This window comes from Aspergillus pseudotamarii (genome assembly GCF_009193445.1).
Source record: "Aspergillus pseudotamarii strain CBS 117625 unplaced genomic scaffold BDV38scaffold_42, whole genome shotgun sequence".
Lineage (NCBI taxonomy): Eukaryota > Fungi > Ascomycota > Eurotiomycetes > Eurotiales > Aspergillaceae > Aspergillus > Aspergillus pseudotamarii.
In genome coordinates this window covers 204,629-222,532 of record NW_022475056.1, presented here as the reverse complement: position 1 = coordinate 222,532, position 17,904 = coordinate 204,629, and the positions used below count along the sequence as shown (strand labels likewise).

Below are 17,904 nucleotides of genomic sequence, written 5' to 3'. Positions count from 1 at the left end.
AGCATTGAAGAACTCCACAACATCAAACTGTATAAAAAGAAAAGAACTCCCCTCTCGACTATCCAACCCAGTCTCATGATTCTCAGCTATATATATTACAATGCTATTTCAAACCTCTATGGCTGAAAGAATTATTATACCAATTTTTTCCAGTGTTTGTACAGATTTATATGTATAAGTCCATCTAGATTACGAACACATCCACCAATTCAAGTAGTTCTGTAGCCACGCCACTCCACTCTATAAAGGCGCACTTCGCGCGCGTATTGCATGGCTGTCTATTCTTTGTATAGTCCCCTGACCACTGTTTGAAGCTGAGAAATCCTGTTGCGTAAATTTGTTTCTCTCGTAGCAAAGTCATCGGCATACACGGTCGTACCGGACTTCTACTTCGAATGTCCTTGGTGTCGTCTCCGTTTCATTCCAAGGGTTTTGTTTGAACGTATGCTCGAAGGCGAGGAATTAGTTCGAATGGGCTTCACCGTGTTCATTGGCAGTAGACCTGCTAGTTCATGAAGGTAAGCAAAAAAAAAAGTTGAGACTGACTAGGGTGATATTTGGACTATTGATGTATGAAATAGATCAGTTTCACCAACAGCAGATATCGGGTCTGATTGGTTATCTTGAACTAAATGCTTGTACTGTAATCTGATTCTCAGCCCCGCCTTGGTAATCCTGACGTGGCCCCCAAGGAGAAGCCCCCCCAACTGATATAAATCTGTCGCCGCCCATGAATCTGTTGAAATCACCCCTTCCACGAACCACGTACCGTAAGAAAAGCACAAAGCAACAGTCATGACGGCCCTCTTGGGAAGGGCAGCGTTCCATATCCTCTACGGAGATAGAAAGAAGAAAATCGCCAAGTTTCTTCGCAGTACGACACCTGGTTAGTCAGTCAATAGCTAGTGGCATCGAAGGATGAACAATGGACCTGACCAATAACATCCAGATTCCCTTCTTTCAGACCTCCACACCTGCCTTGTGCGGGAAGGGGTCAGCTCCATCACACGGGAAGCCGTCTTCTACGCGTCTAGCATCCGGGACTCTCCCCAGGAGCAGCCTTGTAAGTAATCCATACCCACACGAGATCTCAAGACTCCAGCGACAAACTTACTTAGCCCATACCAGGAGAGGCTGATGAGATAGTGGATGTTGTTTTAGACTGGACAAAAAAGAGTTTCCAAAACCACCTTGCTAGAACCCATCCGGACACTACCATCCCAGATACAGCTATCAATATCCTGTGGTCTTGCTTCTGCTTCTACGCCTATCACCCATTCCCACTCCCCGGTGCGACTGACAGGAAGCTGGATCTGCCAGCCTTTGAGCGTGGATTGATCCTGCTGTCTCTCCAAGGCACCAGGCTCCTCGGAACCGTGGAGGATGATTTCGGTCATTGCTGGGGGCGGATCAATGATCCTTGTAGCTGCAGGTTTAGGATTAATCGGATCTTCCGAAGCATCAGCCTGGTCAACTGTCAGTCAAGTTCAAATCCACAAGTCGCTGGTTTTGACACATTCATCACCGACGATGTGATAGATGCTATACTTCCAATATTCCCTTTCCATCCTAAACTGTATCCCTCCCTTGACCAGCTGACTCCGCTGGCGGAAGGTTTGCTTGAGCAGAGAACAAACCAATATCAGATGAAGGTCAATGACTTTGCTGCTTTACTCAGCCTCATAATGAGGCTAAGAGTCTATAAACCGACCTGGGGTCGGGACTTTCATTACGGCTCCTTCGAGGATTCCAGTCTGGAGAAGGAAGAGTTGGCTAATATCCTGGCCCGATCATTCTGTCATGGCCAGGACAAGTACCTGGCCCCCGACTTAGTGCTCCGAGCTTTAGATATCCTGGTAAGGATGAACCCATTCCTTGCCATCTACCTCTCCCAGCTGTGAAGCTAACAATATTGCTGGCACCAGCCAAATCTAGAGCAAGAGTTTCATCAGCTGTGGGCAACACTTTTTCAACCCTCCACATCCACTGGGATACCTAACTTAGGAATCGAATCGTCAGCAGACACCACTATGAACGGAATTCTTCGTGCAGTGTCGTTGTTTATCCCTCCGTTCCAGGCCCATAAAAGGTCCGAATTGTTACGAAAAGTGAAGTTGATTTCCTTCCAAAAATGCTATGACTCGATATCATCCCAGAGCTTGACAGACAGCCTTGATCTGGGCCTCATACTCCAGCGAACCTTCCAGGATTATCCGAACTATCGATCGTACCTTGTCCTTCTCCTGGGACATCAAGCCAGGGACTCAACAAAGGTAGTTGTGGGCGCATATTTCCCAAGCTGTACGCAGACTCCTGCTGCAAAAAAGGGAAAGAAGCCGGAAGAGATAGACGAATCGAGAATCGCCCCTCCATTACTTCTATTCCAGCTTCAGCCAAGCTTCAGCTTGTTTCGATGGAACGGAGAGGACAGCATGTCTTTGTCTCAAGTAAACGACAGTGCCTCAGTGCATACCGACCACCCTAACTGCATAGGGGATCCCACTCAATCGAAGGTGGGAGTGGAAATTGACTCTGTCACAGGCCAGGCTACCTTTCTGCGAGGCACAGCTACCACCGCCAATCGGATGTCAGGCATGTATGAAGAGGTCACTACTAGTAGGAAGGATGACGGGGCAGAGACCATTAATGAAGATCAGCAAGAGCGACGAACAACATTTACACTCACCCGCATTGCCATATTCAACGTGGAAGGTGGACCAAATTACGATTATACTTGGTGAATCAGGCAAGGCCATATAATGATAAAAGTTCATATTCAGGGAATGACATCAACGTGTATATAAGAGCAGATAGCACTAATTATATACCCCCCAAGTCCCTGTGGTAGGTTTACGACTACTACTGCTGCTGCCTGTGGTAAAGACAGTATGTGTGGCACCCAGTAAGACCCTACTCTTTAATGAGGTCCGATCTGCTGTGGCTTTATCAGAGATTTAGAAGAGCAGATTTATAATCAGATCTGAAGAACGAATATGAGCCGTGAAAATCATTTTATAAGTAGAGTTGATATCGGGCCAGGTTGGCGCAAAAACCAGTAGCGTACCCCGTGGGCTCCTAATGCAATGTCTGACGGGCATTACCTTCTGATCCCCTGGAAATGCTGTTGTCCTTGGAAGCCCGGCTCTGTCTGGTTTGCGAATCGTGTCCCTTCCGGGCATTGAGATGCTCAGTGAATGACCTTCCATGTCTTTGAGATTTGGAGACATGTTGGTTGTACCTGGGGACTTCTCGGAGTACTACTGCGTTTAATCTGTTGAACATGGCGCGTTCACCATCTAGCCACTTGCTTGGGTCTTGCCTTGTAGACTCGCTATCTCCCCACGTCATGGTTCCCATGTGAAGTGGTGATGGCTCCCCGGGCGTGATAAAATGAGGAAACAAGACCAAAATCGGGTACTCAGGGAGGTCCGTATCCTTCCCTTTATTAGACCTCCAAACTTCAGCAGATCGGGGTACATTAGTAACTGTTGTCACCCATTTAGAGCTCCGTTGCACTTTGCTCCACAAACTCGCGGCATCTTGGAGAAATCGACGAAGGTCTTCCTTGAACTCAATGCATTCGGTCTCTAGTAAAGGCTCAACCAGATTGACGACCTCGGAAACAACATTTTCAATGTTTTCCTCTACCTGTCTCCGTTCATCTGAGCTGAACGCCTTCACCAGAAGTGCACGTAGTAAGGCTTTCTCCTGAGATGTAATCTGATCGCACTGGTCAAGGGCATCACTCTTTGGCATTCGGCCAGCCGATGCTTCAACAAACGTTGACCGGAATATATTGCGGGAGAGGTGGTTGGATATCATGCATTGCACGCAGGAAGCACGGAGCGTTGTTGACTGACTCAAAGCTGGGGTGGGAAACATCGAGAAGGGATTTGGAGTTGTACATTCTTTCCACTGGAGGTACTGAATGGTATCGATTACTTTCTTCTTTGGGCTTGGTTAGAGATCTGTATCAAAGCATAAGATGAGCCTGACAGAGAAAATACCTCGCAGGCATCGGGCGGAAAAGCCTTGTGAAAATATCTCTGAATGATATCGCGCAAGGCCGCCTCGAGGTCTTTGATGTTCTGAATCCTAGCCTACATGAGCCTAGAAATACCCTCAGCGGAATATATGAAGTTGGCACATACAGATCAGGTCCAAACTCCTCCAGTTGAGTTGCACGTTTCAATTCTTCAACTTCTTCTTGACTCTGTTCGAGGCGCCCCTGTAACCCGGTGATTTTCGTATCTCGTTCATCCAGTTGGGTACGGAGCCGGCGAAGCTGCTCAGTTTGATCGTGGACTTTCCTTGATAAGTCTTGTAACTTGGCGTCGAGTCTTGTTTCTGCATCCTGTCTTGTCTTTTCTATCTGGGTCCTTGCTGCTTGTAGCTGGGTCAGAAGATCATTCTCTTTCTCTACCCAGCCCTTAACACGCTCCTCCACATAGTCACCAAGACCTGCTTTTTCATGCAATAATAATTGCTGCTTCTGGTGCTCTTCCTCCAAATGTCGTTGGTGATCCTCTATCTTGGAATGTGCTGCCTTGAGTTCGTTCTCAAGCTCTATATTTCTCTGTTGTAGTTCTTCATGGTTTTTAATAGATTTGGAATAATTGATAGTGTCTTCCGCTGCTGCCTGCAGAGCCTTGATAGAGGACCACAAGGATTTGTCCTTTGACTTATCTTTTGGCGCCATTCCGAACATATATTAATGACTATTAGGTGTCCCGTTTTCCTTCAGATACCGAACATGAGGGAATGTACCCTTTTTAAACCATGACCTATTATTATGAGAAGTATGCAAAATCATGCCTCTAGGCAAATCCCTTTTATTCATTCATTCTTTCTTTTCTTTTCTTTTGGGACCTGTTACCAAAATCATTGGATGCGAGGTAAAGGTTGGCATTGAAAGTTCAAGATCGCATGACGCCCCAAATGCGAAGGCATTGGCGGTGAAAGTCTTTCTATTTATCCCCTTGCGTTGCGAACATAACATGGAGTAGTAGCCCTGCGATCGCCGTAGCATATATGAGTATACATGAGGGGAGAGAGATTGGCCATTATCTCTGCAGCTATAGATGGGCACATCCTTTGACAACTTCGACGTTGTTGGATAATAACCATGTAATTAATTGATTACCCTAAGCTCTAAGGAACCTAGAGAATAGTTTGAGTCTACATGATGTCCAATTACTATAGGGGCGCATTCCTTTTGTATCATTTCCTACCCTAGCTTTTGACGCCATTTGCCTCAATTTATTTTTCTATAGCATTATCACCCTGTTCTTATCAATCAATCAATCAATCAATCAATCATGACTCTTTGGAGCTGCTCGAGCCTAACTACTGAATATCTAGCTATGTAGGTAAAAGAGAACTCCCTGCTCTTATCCTGCTCCTTTCTCCCTTGGCTTGAGGCCTGCCAATTGTAGTGGCTTATACTGGCTTTGTAGCAACGTTTTACCCTTCCTTAGCCTGACTACCCCAAATTTCTTGTACTTGATGCAATATAGTACCTGTATGATATAATATCGTAGGTTTCCTGAAGTTTGTCATTGGAGTTGGGGGCAATATTTGGTCTTGGGTGGATTAAAGATGCCACGCGTCGGGTGCTTCGTGCCGATGCAAGGGACAGGAAGGACACCCTTCCTCGGGGGTAGTGTGGGAGTGCAATCCAACGATTTACGTTCTCTGCCATACATAAATCTCTTGGCTTGCTGCAATTCTGTTGTGCCACTCTTCCCTAAAGAGAAGTTCCCGCCTGGTGAGTGTCTTTAGTACCAAAACAAGTATAGAGTTGCCAACTAAGGTCGGTCTCCGAAAAATATCGGCATGTTAACGCATACTACACAGCAAGCAAGACGAGGGGATAATGCCGGGAGAAGCGAAGAATATTATGCTAGTTGGTCCGTGATATTTTGGCCGAAAGTTTGGCCATCCCAAAAGAGTATGTACAACAACAGTAGATATTTATGTTGTTATTTTTCAGAATTCTACGATTGGTAACAAACACCCTGTTTAGTCGAGATAGCCAAAAGACAATATATAATGGGGCTATGGATGTAAAGATTTCATATCAACGTTGAATCTAGGGATGAAGGGTTCATAGAATCATATGCCAGACAATTAATTGCTGGAGGACCAGGGTTCACTGGATACAAGCCAACAGCCCCGGAGAGCCTTTAGGATGCCTTAAAATCTCTTCTGGGCTCATTTGCTCGATGGGAAATATTCCCATTTCTAGCAAACTGCAGCAGAGAAGAGGCTCTAGAATAGTCCAAGCAGCATTGCTGAATGTACGGAGAAGCTCGCCCTGCGACTTGTTGAGAAGACGAACAAAGAGATGGAACTCTTCCTCCGTGGGCTTCCAGAACCTGCAGTTCGTCAGCTCCGTAAACACCTGTGGTATACTAGACCTACATTATGTCTGAAACATTAGTACCCAGCCGACCACCGAGTTCATTGTCTAAAATCAGTCCCAGAATTCCCTGGCCGAAGGTCTCCGTTAACATATGAAGACGCTTGCCGACTTTGCGGAGCCGGTTGAATTTTTTTAGTTGGCTTTGATAGATCTCTGTACCCGGTTTCAGATCTGGAAAGATTTCCGCCAGCATGGTTTGGGTAACCATACTCTCGTCTTTATTCCTCGGGTTTCCCAGAGTCCTCTGAGGTTTTCTGAACGTATCTGATGTGCAATGAACATAGCCGGTGCTAGAAGAGGTATTATGACCGCCACAACCTCGGAAAATTTCAATAATATGGTACCAACTCATAATCTGAATGATGCCCGCCTCCTGTTCCAAGTGCTCAATTAAAGTAAGTCTGTGTTGCAGAAGGGTGTCTCGTAGACGACACGATTGAAGCCTGTCATGGTGTCTTGCTTTTTGTACCATCCGGCCAAGCGCAATTATTGTATGGGGACTTGCGATAGTGATCAACAGACCTACAAAGGCCTCACACAATCCTTTTTCTGATTTAATCAGCTGTTTGTGGATTTCTGGCTTAAAGTATGTGGCCTCTGGAGGCGGCAAGCTTTGCGATTCACATTTTGTTTTCTCGTTGGCTAGGAAATCTTGGAGTTCATGATTAATGTGAAAGTATCTTGTACGTTTGGCCCGCTTTCTCCCCTTCTGGTCGTTTCTCCCGGTATCACCAGGTCTCTTGGGCTCAGTGGTACGTGAACTCGGCGCTTCATATGGGATGGCAGAAGGCACTGGAAATGTCGCGTACTGAGGGTCACTCGGGGGGTCGTTGCTAAGACTTGGCAACTCTGAAACAATGTTACCACCAAAGGTAGGATCTATCCATGATATGTCAAAAGCGGCTAACATATTTGGGTCATTTGTGATATCCAGAGTAGAGATGTTCATCGATACCCCTGGGTCGTATATGGGGGGTATGTTCCCAGCGCTATCCCCAGTGTTTTGAATCATCGCCAAAGAATCATCGCAGCGAAACATTGGAAATGCCGGGGCATATAAGCTGCTATGAACAGGGGAAATAAGCATTTGAGGGTGTTCTAACCCGGCCATGACCTGCGATGACCGATCAATCGGTAATGATTCGACGGGTAGACCCGACCCTACACTAGGACATTGGCTTTTTGCACTTAGGGCAGCAGCGTCTGCGACAGCAGATACAGCTTCAATAGTTGCCTCTGAGCAAGTCTCGAGCAACTGCCGACCCGGCCTCTTGAAGATGCTTTTAGTGAATTGTGTTAGTAAGGTAAATCTCTCTGAACGCTCCATAATGTTCTTACCGGGATAGAACAAACAGTGTCGCTGAAATACTACCGGCATTAGTATCTAGGAGGACAGCTGCAACAATCGCATTCATTGTATTGCGAAGCACCGTCGCCGACTCGAACCCCGATCGACAAGAGTACTGGATGCACTTGCTGATGCCGCTCTGTTTAGCGGCAAGAACAAAGTGGTCCTTCTTGGTGAACTCCAGTCTCAACTTTGCCTTATGCTCTGAGGATATTCATGATTAACCTGTGTATTCATGTAGCGATGAATGTATATCATTATACTCACCTTTGCTTGTACCCATGCGCATGAAAACTATGTTGAGCACCGTGTCCACCCAGGAGGCGCCAACTTGCGCTAGCTGTCTATTCCCCTCGTGGTTCTCACTTTCCACACCCGCAGCAGTGAGGGCTTGACGTAGGTAGCTTTTGTTGGTGAAGTTATGTTGAATGATGGACTCCACTTCTTGAACCTGATCGGGGGAAGCCATTAGTATCTGTGAATCACCAAGGACTAGTGGATATGCGGCAATTATTCAACTGGCGTGAATATAAAGAGTATGTTTCTGAATATAAAAGGTTTTAAAGCAATTTCAGACTCTCTAGCTCTGCAGAAAATATGATATGGGGCTCTTTTATAGACAGGAACTGCGAATAGAATAAAATAGTTCACCGGTAATACATACTCAAGGCCTATCAGTTTACTGATAGTATATATTTGACTCAATGCCAACGATAGAGCAAGGGGTGTAAGTGTAACAAAATGGTCGAGGACTATCCAAACTTTAGCCCCTGGCTTCTGGCGTAGAACTTACATAGAGAAATAGAGACATAGACCAACCTTTCAACAAGTCCTGTGTTGTTCGGTGCCTCTTATTACCGAAGGCAGTAGGTGGTATGTTGCTAGAAAATAACCTCGTCCTAATGCTTTCAATTTCATTCAAGTCAATCTTCCCCGCAAGTCAATTAAGCGATCTCTAAGGTCTGGTATGATTGGCTCTTTATGATTCGCGAAAGCAAAGGCACTGCAGTGCTGAGCCTGCGCATATGTAAGGAGCAATAAAATCACCAAGAGAGCCAGAAGTGCTTCCTAACACGGCAATAGTCATGAAAGGAGCACGGCAATGGCTTAGTAGATACGAGGTATTGTAATCCTAGTGGATAAATCTGGCTAGGTTATGGTGTCTTGTTACCTTCTGTAGTGTTATGAAGGCTACTGTCTCAAATACTATATATACTCTCTCGGAGTATTTCCCAAAATAGAAGAACCGGTATTTAGACCTGGACTGCTAGGGCCTGGAATTAATTATCTTAGAAAACTATACAATACTGAATTAAGCTGTTATCTATTTATATGACTGAAATTATATATCTAGAGAGAGGAAATAAGCATCAGAAAGAATATCAGGAAAAGCAGAAATAGTAGAGTGTATATTTAAAAGAAAGACTTTCTAAATACTAGGAATCTAGATAATATACTGCTTTTCCAAGTACTTGAATAGCTTTATTTTTAGTTAAGATTTCTATATTTTTGGTTGAAATATCTATATGTCTAATATAAAGTGCTCTCCCTACTAAATTGTATAGTAAAGTACCTGACCAGCTAATTGCCAAGCTTACACTAGCGTAGACCCATAACTTTTGGAACATACCTCCGTAGATCAACCATATCTTCATCCAAGTAGAACAGGTTTATATAAAGAGAATCCTTGAAGATACAGCCCACATGTACAAAGCTCTATAGACCATGGATTTTGTAAACTGGTCTTGTTTAATAAAGCGCAGTTCACCCTGCAAACCCATGCACAGCTACAGGCTCGACTTTCAGCCCCTAAAACCCTCAAAATGAGGGTTTTCAATAAAGAACTCGGACTAATCATCAGGTGACCGGCACGGTATTTCTACCGAGAAAATAAAAGGCTAGCTACCGGTCATTTAAAACCTCTATCTTGATTCTCAAAGTCCATCGGGAAAGACCACACGGATGATAAGATGAGTCTACTCGATTTACCTACTGAATCACTCCTGTTGATCATTCAAAACTGTGAAGATGAAAAGGACATCAGCTCATTCGTGCAAACCAACTCTCTCTTGTATAACCTACTGTCGGACTATCTCTATCAAAAATATGCCCGGCGACATAACAGCAGTGCGTTGCAGTGGGCAGCGGAGTACGGGCTACCTAGAGTAGCCCTCCGCTCACTTAGCAATGGAGTATGCGTCAAACACCGCAGCTCATCCAGCCACACACCACTATATTTAGCAGTAGGAAACGGCAATGAAGAGTTGGTCCGCATCCTTCTTGCGCATGGAGCCAACACCAACCACCTGTGTCCCCCTCCGGACTGGAAGGTCCCATTTGAGACAGCTCTGATGAAAGCAGCATCTGCTGGACATGATGTGATAGTTCAGATGTTGCTTGATCACGGTGCCCCTATCGACCCACACAGGTCAGACGGGAAGAATCCCCTGTGCCTGGCAGCTGAGGCCGGGCGCCTCAGTACAGTCAAGTTGCTTATCACACGTGGAGCAAATCCCAAGCTCCCCAGGTCCAACCTAGGAAACACCCCACTTGCACTTGCCGTATCTCATGGGTATCCAGAGATTGTCGAGCTTCTTATCCAAAATGGTGCGATGGTCCGCCACCCAAATGTAGAGGGAAACACACTGCTTTCTGATGCAGTGGAGAAACAACATTGGGAAACCGCTAAAGTTCTTCTTCAAAATGGCGCCAAGGTCGATAAGAGGAACTCACATGGCTTAAGTGCACTTGATAAAGCCGCGATGAGTAATAGCATAGCAGGTGCTCGACTATTGATTGACCATGGAGCCCAAGTCAATTCCGATAGCTCGTTTGGAGGGACGCCTCTCTTTGCTGCTGCAAGACGAGGCTATGAAGATATGGCCAGGCTGCTAATTAACAATGGCGCCGACATCAACGCTCTGAGTGAGGTTGTACCACGGGCTTACGAGCAGCTTCCGGAATATGAGAAATTGAGGGATTTGTCACTGAGGAGGGGCGCCGACTCCGATTGCGCGCTGTCCTTTCCCGTGACACCGCTATTGATGGCTGCAGCAAACGGTCATGAAGCAATGTGTCGGCTTCTAATAGATAACGGTGCGGAGGTTAATTATGAGACCTTGATGGGGGTGACACCTGGATGTCTTGCAGAAGCCTACGGCTACCATGAGATAAAGAGTCTTATTGAGAAAGCTAATTCTGGCCAGGGTTTGAAGTCTACCGCGTAAGATGCTGAGATATACTTAGAATTAGATCCTGTTGCATCGGTCTGGCGCGCCCTATGCATATAATATGGGTGTTCCGGGCATTTATCTAGGACTCTTGGTGGCTAATAGTTGCGAGGTCGGTGTTCGAAGATACCTCAAAACAACTGCTGCGCAGCATCCGCTTAAAGATACCCTGTTCTAGACCTGGAGCTTTGCTTCTGGACGTATTGTGAACACATCGAGAGCCGTGGAAGTTGGCAACATTTATGGGAGCATTTACTGGTGGATTCGCTCATACTAAAGGTCGGGTTAGAATGCATGAACACATTAAGAAAATGTGGATACACTCTAACAAATAAGCAAATATAGCAGAGAAATACGAAGCACAGATACATTGACCGCACTCTATTTACGAGCTTCGAGGTTGGCTTTGATAGCTAAGTTGCGTTAGAAATATCATTTCAGTAAGACCCGCAATACTTACCGTCACATGAGCTCTTTGCATCTCCGAAAAGCATCCTTGTGCCAGGCATGTAGAACATCGGGTTGGGCACATCGGCTGCAGGTGTCAATCAGTATAATGAAATCACCGCATCACACGTATGTTACACTTACCATATCCACTAGACATGCCTCGCTTCATCACAATCACTTCCTTGCTCTTCCACGCGTGCAATACGGGCATACCCGAGATTGGGGAGTCGGGCTCCAATGCAATGGGATTGACTGTATCGTTTGCACCAATGACAAGAGTAACGTCCGTTTCGGAAAAGTCGTCATTGATTTCGTCCATTTCAAGTACAACTTTCCTGTTTCAGTCACGTTGCACTACCCTGGGACAAGGGACACTTACTATCGTATGGCACCGAAGCCTCTGCGAGCAGTACGTTACACTGCCCTGGCATTCGTCCGGCAACAGGGTGGATGGCAAAGCGGACATTGACCCCTTTGGCCCGTAACATACGTGTAATCTCGGAAATCGCGTACTGTGCCTTTGCCACCGCCATGCCATATCCAACGACCTACAGCCTGTCAGTTGCTATACGACAGCCAAAGAGCAATATGCATACAATAATGACGTTCTCTGCGTTTGCAAGTGCGTCTACGGTGTCATCAATAGAGGTTTGCGTAACTTGACCCTCGATTTTCTTTGCTTGTTGGGGAGCTGCAATCCCACCGAAGAGCACATTGGTGAGAGATCGATTCATAGCGACGCACTATGGCAAGTTAAATCAGCTGTGAAAGATAGAATGTTCAAAATACCTACCATAATGTATGAGAGAATAGAACCGCTTACGCCGATCAACGACCCTATGCTTGTCAAGAGTGGATTGTTGAGCATAAAGCCCTCCGCTACCAGGGCAAAGCCCGAGTACGCATTTAGGACCGTGATGACAACAGCTGCCCAAGGTTAGCAAGTTCTCATCGGGGGAATGAAAGGACATACGCATATCGGCCCCGCCAATGGCCGCGGTCGTGGTGTAGCCCTTCACAAAGCTGAGTGCCGTGTTTGCACCAAGGCACGTAGCCGCAATAACAGGAGAGCCTGGGGCCATAGAAACGAATGCACCCATTGTGGCCAAATTGGTGCCTAGCAATGTCGAATTTATCACATGTCGCCCAGGAAGAATAGTAGGCCTTGATGACATGCGGCCTGCTAGCTTCAGGAACGCTACAATGGACCCAGTAAATGTAACGCCACCTGCCATTGTCAGGATCCGGTAAGTCATTCATCATCCAAAAGACCTACCTATCAGAACGCCAAGGTATGCTGTGACCATGTGCAACGTTGAAATGTCTGCAACATCTGTAATCACACTACCGATACTTGTGAGGACCGCTGCTAATCCAACCACGGAATGCAACGCAGCAACTGTTTGGGGAAGTCCAGTAGGTGTAATACGGCGACCGATTAATGCTCCTAGATAGATGTGAGAAGATTCCCAGTATGTTAACCAATCAAAATAACACCTACCGACTACAGATCCGACACCGGCGACAGTGCCAAACTGAGCTAACACTTCAGGCGAAAACCCTACAGCTGCGAGGGATGCGAGTATTCCAGACGCTACACCCAGAATGCCAAGTATATTGCCTCGTCTGGCAGTTTGCTGCGATGCCAGGCCAGAGATCGATCCTATGTTTTGTTCAGAAGTTGGAGGGTAAGGACGTTGCGTCATTGCACTCACCAATGCAGAGGACACTGCTAATCAGATATCCGGCTTGTACCAACCCAGCCATGCCCGTACTAGCCGCGGCAACAAATCCTCCGCCAAATAGAAGAGCTGGTACTGCATACAACCATGGGTATTCTGGCGGATCAGTTGGACCTATAAATTATAAGCAGCTACTAGTATTTTGCTGGAAGCAGAAGCACCAACGCTTAAACATGTCTAGCATGCGTTTTGTGACCACAAATCCTCCAGATACATTGACGAATGCTAAAAGCACCGAGATAGCTCCAAGGAATTCTGGGATTGTGCTCGGCAGATAACCTCCACCCATGATGAAGAAGCCACCAATGCCAACCATACCTAGTGCCGGCTCATCAGTGCCAGTACAAATGCCTATGGAGAAGCTCGACTCACCCGATATTGCGTTCGTAACACTCATAAGCGGAGAATGAAGGGCAGGGGCGACTCCCCACACAGCACGGTAGCCAACAAGACCAGCAAGCCCGAAAGTCAGCATATTGCCCATAAAGATAGGGCCAGTTGCTTTTCCTAGTGCCAGAGTAGTTCCCATGCCAGCGGTGACCGTTGCCACATCTCGTGTTGCTTTTTGCCAAGGCGTCAGTGCCAGTTCCGTTTGTTCCTTTGCTGGAGGTGCGGCTTCTACTTTTGGCGTGGGTGGGGGAGCTGGTCGTGGTGCCGGAGGGAGTATTTCTCCATCGAGTGTGACGATTGAGCCGCGTACAACCTCGTCGGATAAATCAACACCGAATGACTTCTCCTGGGGCGCCATAGATAGAAGGTACTTCGTGATGTTGTTGGAATAGAGAGTCGATGACTGAGTAGGTAATCGCGATGGCAGATCAGTGTATCCTAGGCAAGTTAGCATCAGATATGAAATGATCCTTCTCGAAGTCCGAACAAACCAATCACAGTGACATCGTGGTACTTGGTCAATTGCCCGGGGACAGTTGCTTCACAGTTGCCACCAGCCTCTGCCGCAAGGTCGACAATGACAGAACCGGGTTTCATAGCAGCGACCATCTTGATCGACGTGAGCATATATTCCTTCGGCCGTGAATGGTGCCGAAACACGTACCTCTTTAGTAATGAGCTTCGGCGCGGGTTTTCCGGGAATCAAAGCTGTGGTCACGATGATGTCTACCTCACGACATTGTTCCATGAAAAGCTTCATCTCGGCTTCGATAAACTCCTTGGACATTTCTTTGGCATATCCGCCTTGGCCAGCGCCATCTTCCTGTATGTCCACTTCAATGAATTCTGCACCTAAGGATTGGACTTGTTCACGGACGGCTGGGCGAGTATCAAATCCACGGACAATGGCGCCTAGACGACGAGCCTAGAGTTGCAATGTTGGCACAGGGAGTTTCAAGAATAACGATGAACCTACAGATGCAATGGCACTCAAACCAGCCACACCAGCTCCAATGACTAGGACCTTACTAGGGGGTATCTGGTTTAATTTCCCGTTAGTACTAAAACTACAGATTGGACAAGTATAATAACCTTTCTGCGTAGGATTACCGTTAGCGAGTCTGCCCCAACAGGACCAGGGGGATACCTACCCAGCAGCAGTGACCTGGCCCGTCAAGAAACGGCCGAATTGATTGGACGCCTCGAGAATAGCTTTGTACCCAGCAATGTTGGCCATGGAACTATCAGTTACCCCTCACGGTCAGCGAGTGGTCACTATCGAAACCTCTTACGCTACGCACCTAAGGGCATCGAAAGTTTGAGCACGGGAAATCCTAGGAACCATGTCCATCGCAAACGCGGTCACACGGCGGGATGCAAGTTGGTCCACCAGCGATTTGTTCTGAGCGGGATACAGAAACGAGATGATCGTGCTGCCTTGCTGAAGAGCTTCAACTTCATTGCCAGGTTGAGGACCGCGGACTTTCAAGATGATATTACTTTGTGACCATACTGTCGCTCGGTCAACCAGAGTAGCCCCGGCTTGTTCGTAGGCTTGATCCAGGAGCTCGGCTGCCTCTCCAGCGCCGCGTTCAATCAGCACGCGCGAGAAGCCCTTTTTAAGTAACAAGGCAACATTCTGAGGGGTAATGGCGACGCGACGTTCATTTGGATATGTTTCCCGAGGTACACCGACCGTTAGGGAGGCGTATGGAACGACCGGAACTGGGGACGGAGAGGAAGAGGTGCTCGCACGTCTCTTGGCAACCTGCGGCCATCGCGGAACGGAGGGTCCTTCGTAGGCGTTACACTGGTATGGCACGTAAGGGGTCCGAATTTGTATAACTATCAAACCGAGGGGCGTATTAGCGATTACTGCTACGGGGACATTGCTGGGCAAAAATGTTCACTCACCCGAGTGTTGAAAGGCGAGAAGTGATTTTCCTGGGCGGGCGATGGAAGCCGCTCGACACGGTCCCAAGGCCGACCTCAGGGTCAAGGAAACACTCATGCTTGGTAAAGGCGAGACAGAGTGGGTAGTTGGTTATGGAAGCGAATGCGGAAAGGCCTCATTCCAGTCGAGGCCAGCTTCGTACCACCCCAGGGTCGGCAGCTAATCTTGGGTAGAGCATCAGACCCTTGATCTGAAGGGAAATGAGATAAAGCAAGTCGGAGGAGGAGGAGGAAGACAAAGGAAGCGCATACACCCCCTCCCATCTATAAGAGGGGCCGGGTAAAAGTGAGTACCTGATGAATGAAAGGATTAATTACTATTAGTCGTTCGGCAAGGCATCGACCGAGTTGTTGTCCATGAACGAACGCGCTTTCCCCCCTTTCAGCAGCCGGGCCGGTGATCACGTTTTCCAGCATTCCTGTGAATCGCCGTGTGCATTGGCATGCTTCTCTATAGGTTCGATAGAAGGAAACGGTGGTATTGGCTCATGCAACTAAAATAGATTGGGTGGACATTGAGGGGAACCCAACGCGGGGAAAGCAAGTCGATCCACGCGCCGTAACGTGGAGAAAGATGTTGTTCTTCTTGGCAGCGTTCAATATTTTCTCCACCAGGGAGATCAATTGCTCCTAGAAGTCACCTGTCATGCTTATCCTTCTGCCCGGTTGGCCACGGACAGGTCTCGTGATACTGTCCTTGTGTTTCTCGCAGGCATTGGAAGGAATACGGCATATCTTCTTGCATTGAAATAACATAAAACACAAAATAAAACAACTGGCGCAGTGAACCCTGCGGGTGTACATTTTGATTTTGATCTTACAAGTTACGAACCCACTTCAAAATCTCCATCATACAAGAGTTAGACACACAGATGTGTATTTAAACTTAGAGCCCCGGTCATAGATATCTGTAAACTTCTATACAGTCAACACAAGCGACGCTTTACAATATCCCATGGCGATAATGATGTGGTATCCCGGACGGTTTCAAGGGTTATACGGCGCCTCCCGCATCAAGTTCTGCATTCAAAATATATAATCCCCGAATCCACTACAACGGTCAGTCCACTTAGCTATCAACCAGGGTTCTTGTCCTCCTTCAATCAAATTTGACAACCACTTGGTTTCATCAGCCTCACCGCCCGGTATGTGTTGTGCGATTCATTTATACAAAACCAATGCTAACTCTTTGATAGGGGTCTACCTTTTGAGACATGGCAGTGGTTTACATAGGAACCAATAGTGTATGGTTCATTTCGCACGGGACAAGAGAAGAGGTTTACCTTAACACCAATCCAACAATCATTTCACGGTCGCGTTTAGTGAATATACTTCTCTCTCTCTGACCATGGTTGGAGACTATTACAAGTTACTCTGCCATGTTCCCTTTTATGATGAGAGTCACGTGAGACAATATGGCACATCGGTTGCCTAAGGCTGCAGTTGATCTCGATACAGACCTGTACATGCTGTACGACCATAAAAAAACAAAAACTGCTATCAGTTTCGTTTGTCTCAACAAACAACCTCAAGAGCAACAGTGACCGGACCACCGAAACGGCTCTTTGGCGGCATCGCACAGATTTCCTTACGACCAGTGGCTCGACTCCACCGACGGCGGGGCAGAGATGATGCGATGACGGCCGACATCTGGTTTGACTGTCGCCTACACAATCATCAGACTACAATACATACGTATATGCTGACATTTCAGGGTAGGACCTAGCTTGACAATTCTACCCTTTCAGACACCGGTGAAAGACGAATCACATCAGGCCATTAGCTTATTCGAACCCTACATGAATGGGCCGACCATGGCGTGGTAATCTCTCTTAAGGTTCTTTGAAGTAAGGTACAGTGCGAGACCCACTGGCCTCAAGTCCATCCACACAGCGACTCTGATTGGCATTTTCATCCCTTGGCTTCCTGAGAGTGGGAAAAGAAGGAAATTGAGCTCCAGCTGTTTTTTGACCCTCGGGCTTCCTAAATATCAACTCTTGCGGAGCAGTCATCTCCGATCGGCCTCAAGAGATCTCAATTTGCGGTTAAAGATCACCAAGCGCAGCTGATACACTTGCGCAAGAATCCCTGTCAATTTAGAGGCACTGAGACCCAAGACAACCGGGAATTTTCGCCATCTTTTCTAGTTCGCCTTAGCGCTTTTTTTTTTTTTTTTTTTTAAACGTTCTCGTGTCTTTTCCGCTCCCACGGTGGGGTCAACAGGTTCCTGACATTTTTATCTGTAAAACTCAATCGTTGGGAGGTCACAATAAACCTCGTGTTTTTTTTTTTCCCTCTTCTTTCTTTTCCTCTTCTTCTGTCCTCTCTTATTCATTCGAGTCGCAGATTTTGTGCACTTCCTGAGAT

At 46.9% G+C, this 17,904-nt stretch overlaps 5 protein-coding genes across 5 annotated transcripts; 2 read left to right on the top strand and 3 right to left on the bottom strand.

Moving 5' to 3' along the window:
• Window positions 1-792: 792 nt before the first annotated feature.
• Window positions 793-2,741, top strand: BDV38DRAFT_294592 (uncharacterized protein; the record flags this gene model as incomplete). The annotated part of the gene is made up of 4 exons (XM_032062526.1): window positions 793-886; window positions 950-1,063; window positions 1,162-1,856; window positions 1,926-2,741. 4 exons carry the CDS (start codon window positions 796-798, stop codon window positions 2,739-2,741), a joined length of 1,716 nt encoding a protein of 571 aa, XP_031911635.1.
• A 334-nt stretch (window positions 2,742-3,075) lies between these two features.
• On the bottom strand, window positions 3,076-4,699 carry BDV38DRAFT_294590 (uncharacterized protein; the record flags this gene model as incomplete). Its single annotated transcript, XM_032062525.1, has 4 exons — window positions 3,076-3,208; window positions 3,239-3,948; window positions 4,008-4,095; window positions 4,152-4,699. The coding sequence occupies 4 exons, from the start codon at window positions 4,697-4,699 to the stop codon at window positions 3,076-3,078; spliced, it is 1,479 nt and encodes a 492-aa protein (XP_031911634.1).
• A 1,452-nt stretch (window positions 4,700-6,151) lies between these two features.
• On the bottom strand, window positions 6,152-8,241 carry BDV38DRAFT_284830 (uncharacterized protein; the record flags this gene model as incomplete). The annotated part of the gene is made up of 4 exons (XM_032060351.1): window positions 6,152-6,377; window positions 6,424-7,704; window positions 7,763-7,976; window positions 8,040-8,241. 4 exons carry the CDS (start codon window positions 8,239-8,241, stop codon window positions 6,152-6,154), a joined length of 1,923 nt encoding a protein of 640 aa, XP_031911633.1.
• Window positions 8,242-9,622: 1,381 nt separating this feature from the next.
• BDV38DRAFT_294588 (ankyrin repeat domain-containing protein) lies at window positions 9,623-10,999 on the top strand (the record flags this gene model as incomplete). The annotated part of the gene is made up of 1 exon (XM_032062524.1): window positions 9,623-10,999. Exon 1 carries the CDS (start codon window positions 9,743-9,745, stop codon window positions 10,997-10,999), a length of 1,257 nt encoding a protein of 418 aa, XP_031911632.1. The 5' UTR covers window positions 9,623-9,742.
• A 223-nt stretch (window positions 11,000-11,222) lies between these two features.
• Window positions 11,223-16,191, bottom strand: BDV38DRAFT_252231 (putative nicotinamide nucleotide transhydrogenase). The gene is made up of 18 exons (XM_032055092.1): window positions 15,499-16,191; window positions 14,886-15,429; window positions 14,736-14,825; window positions 14,561-14,651; window positions 14,249-14,509; window positions 14,076-14,193; window positions 13,567-14,022; window positions 13,360-13,512; window positions 13,168-13,308; window positions 12,954-13,115; window positions 12,729-12,899; window positions 12,426-12,680; window positions 12,246-12,379; window positions 12,049-12,195; window positions 11,832-12,000; window positions 11,594-11,782; window positions 11,463-11,537; window positions 11,223-11,415 (listed from the first exon to the last, which is right to left on the bottom strand). The coding sequence occupies exons 1-18, from the start codon at window positions 15,593-15,595 to the stop codon at window positions 11,384-11,386; spliced, it is 3,285 nt and encodes a 1,094-aa protein (XP_031911631.1). The 5' UTR covers window positions 15,596-16,191; the 3' UTR covers window positions 11,223-11,383.
• Window positions 16,192-17,904: the final 1,713 nt, after the last annotated feature.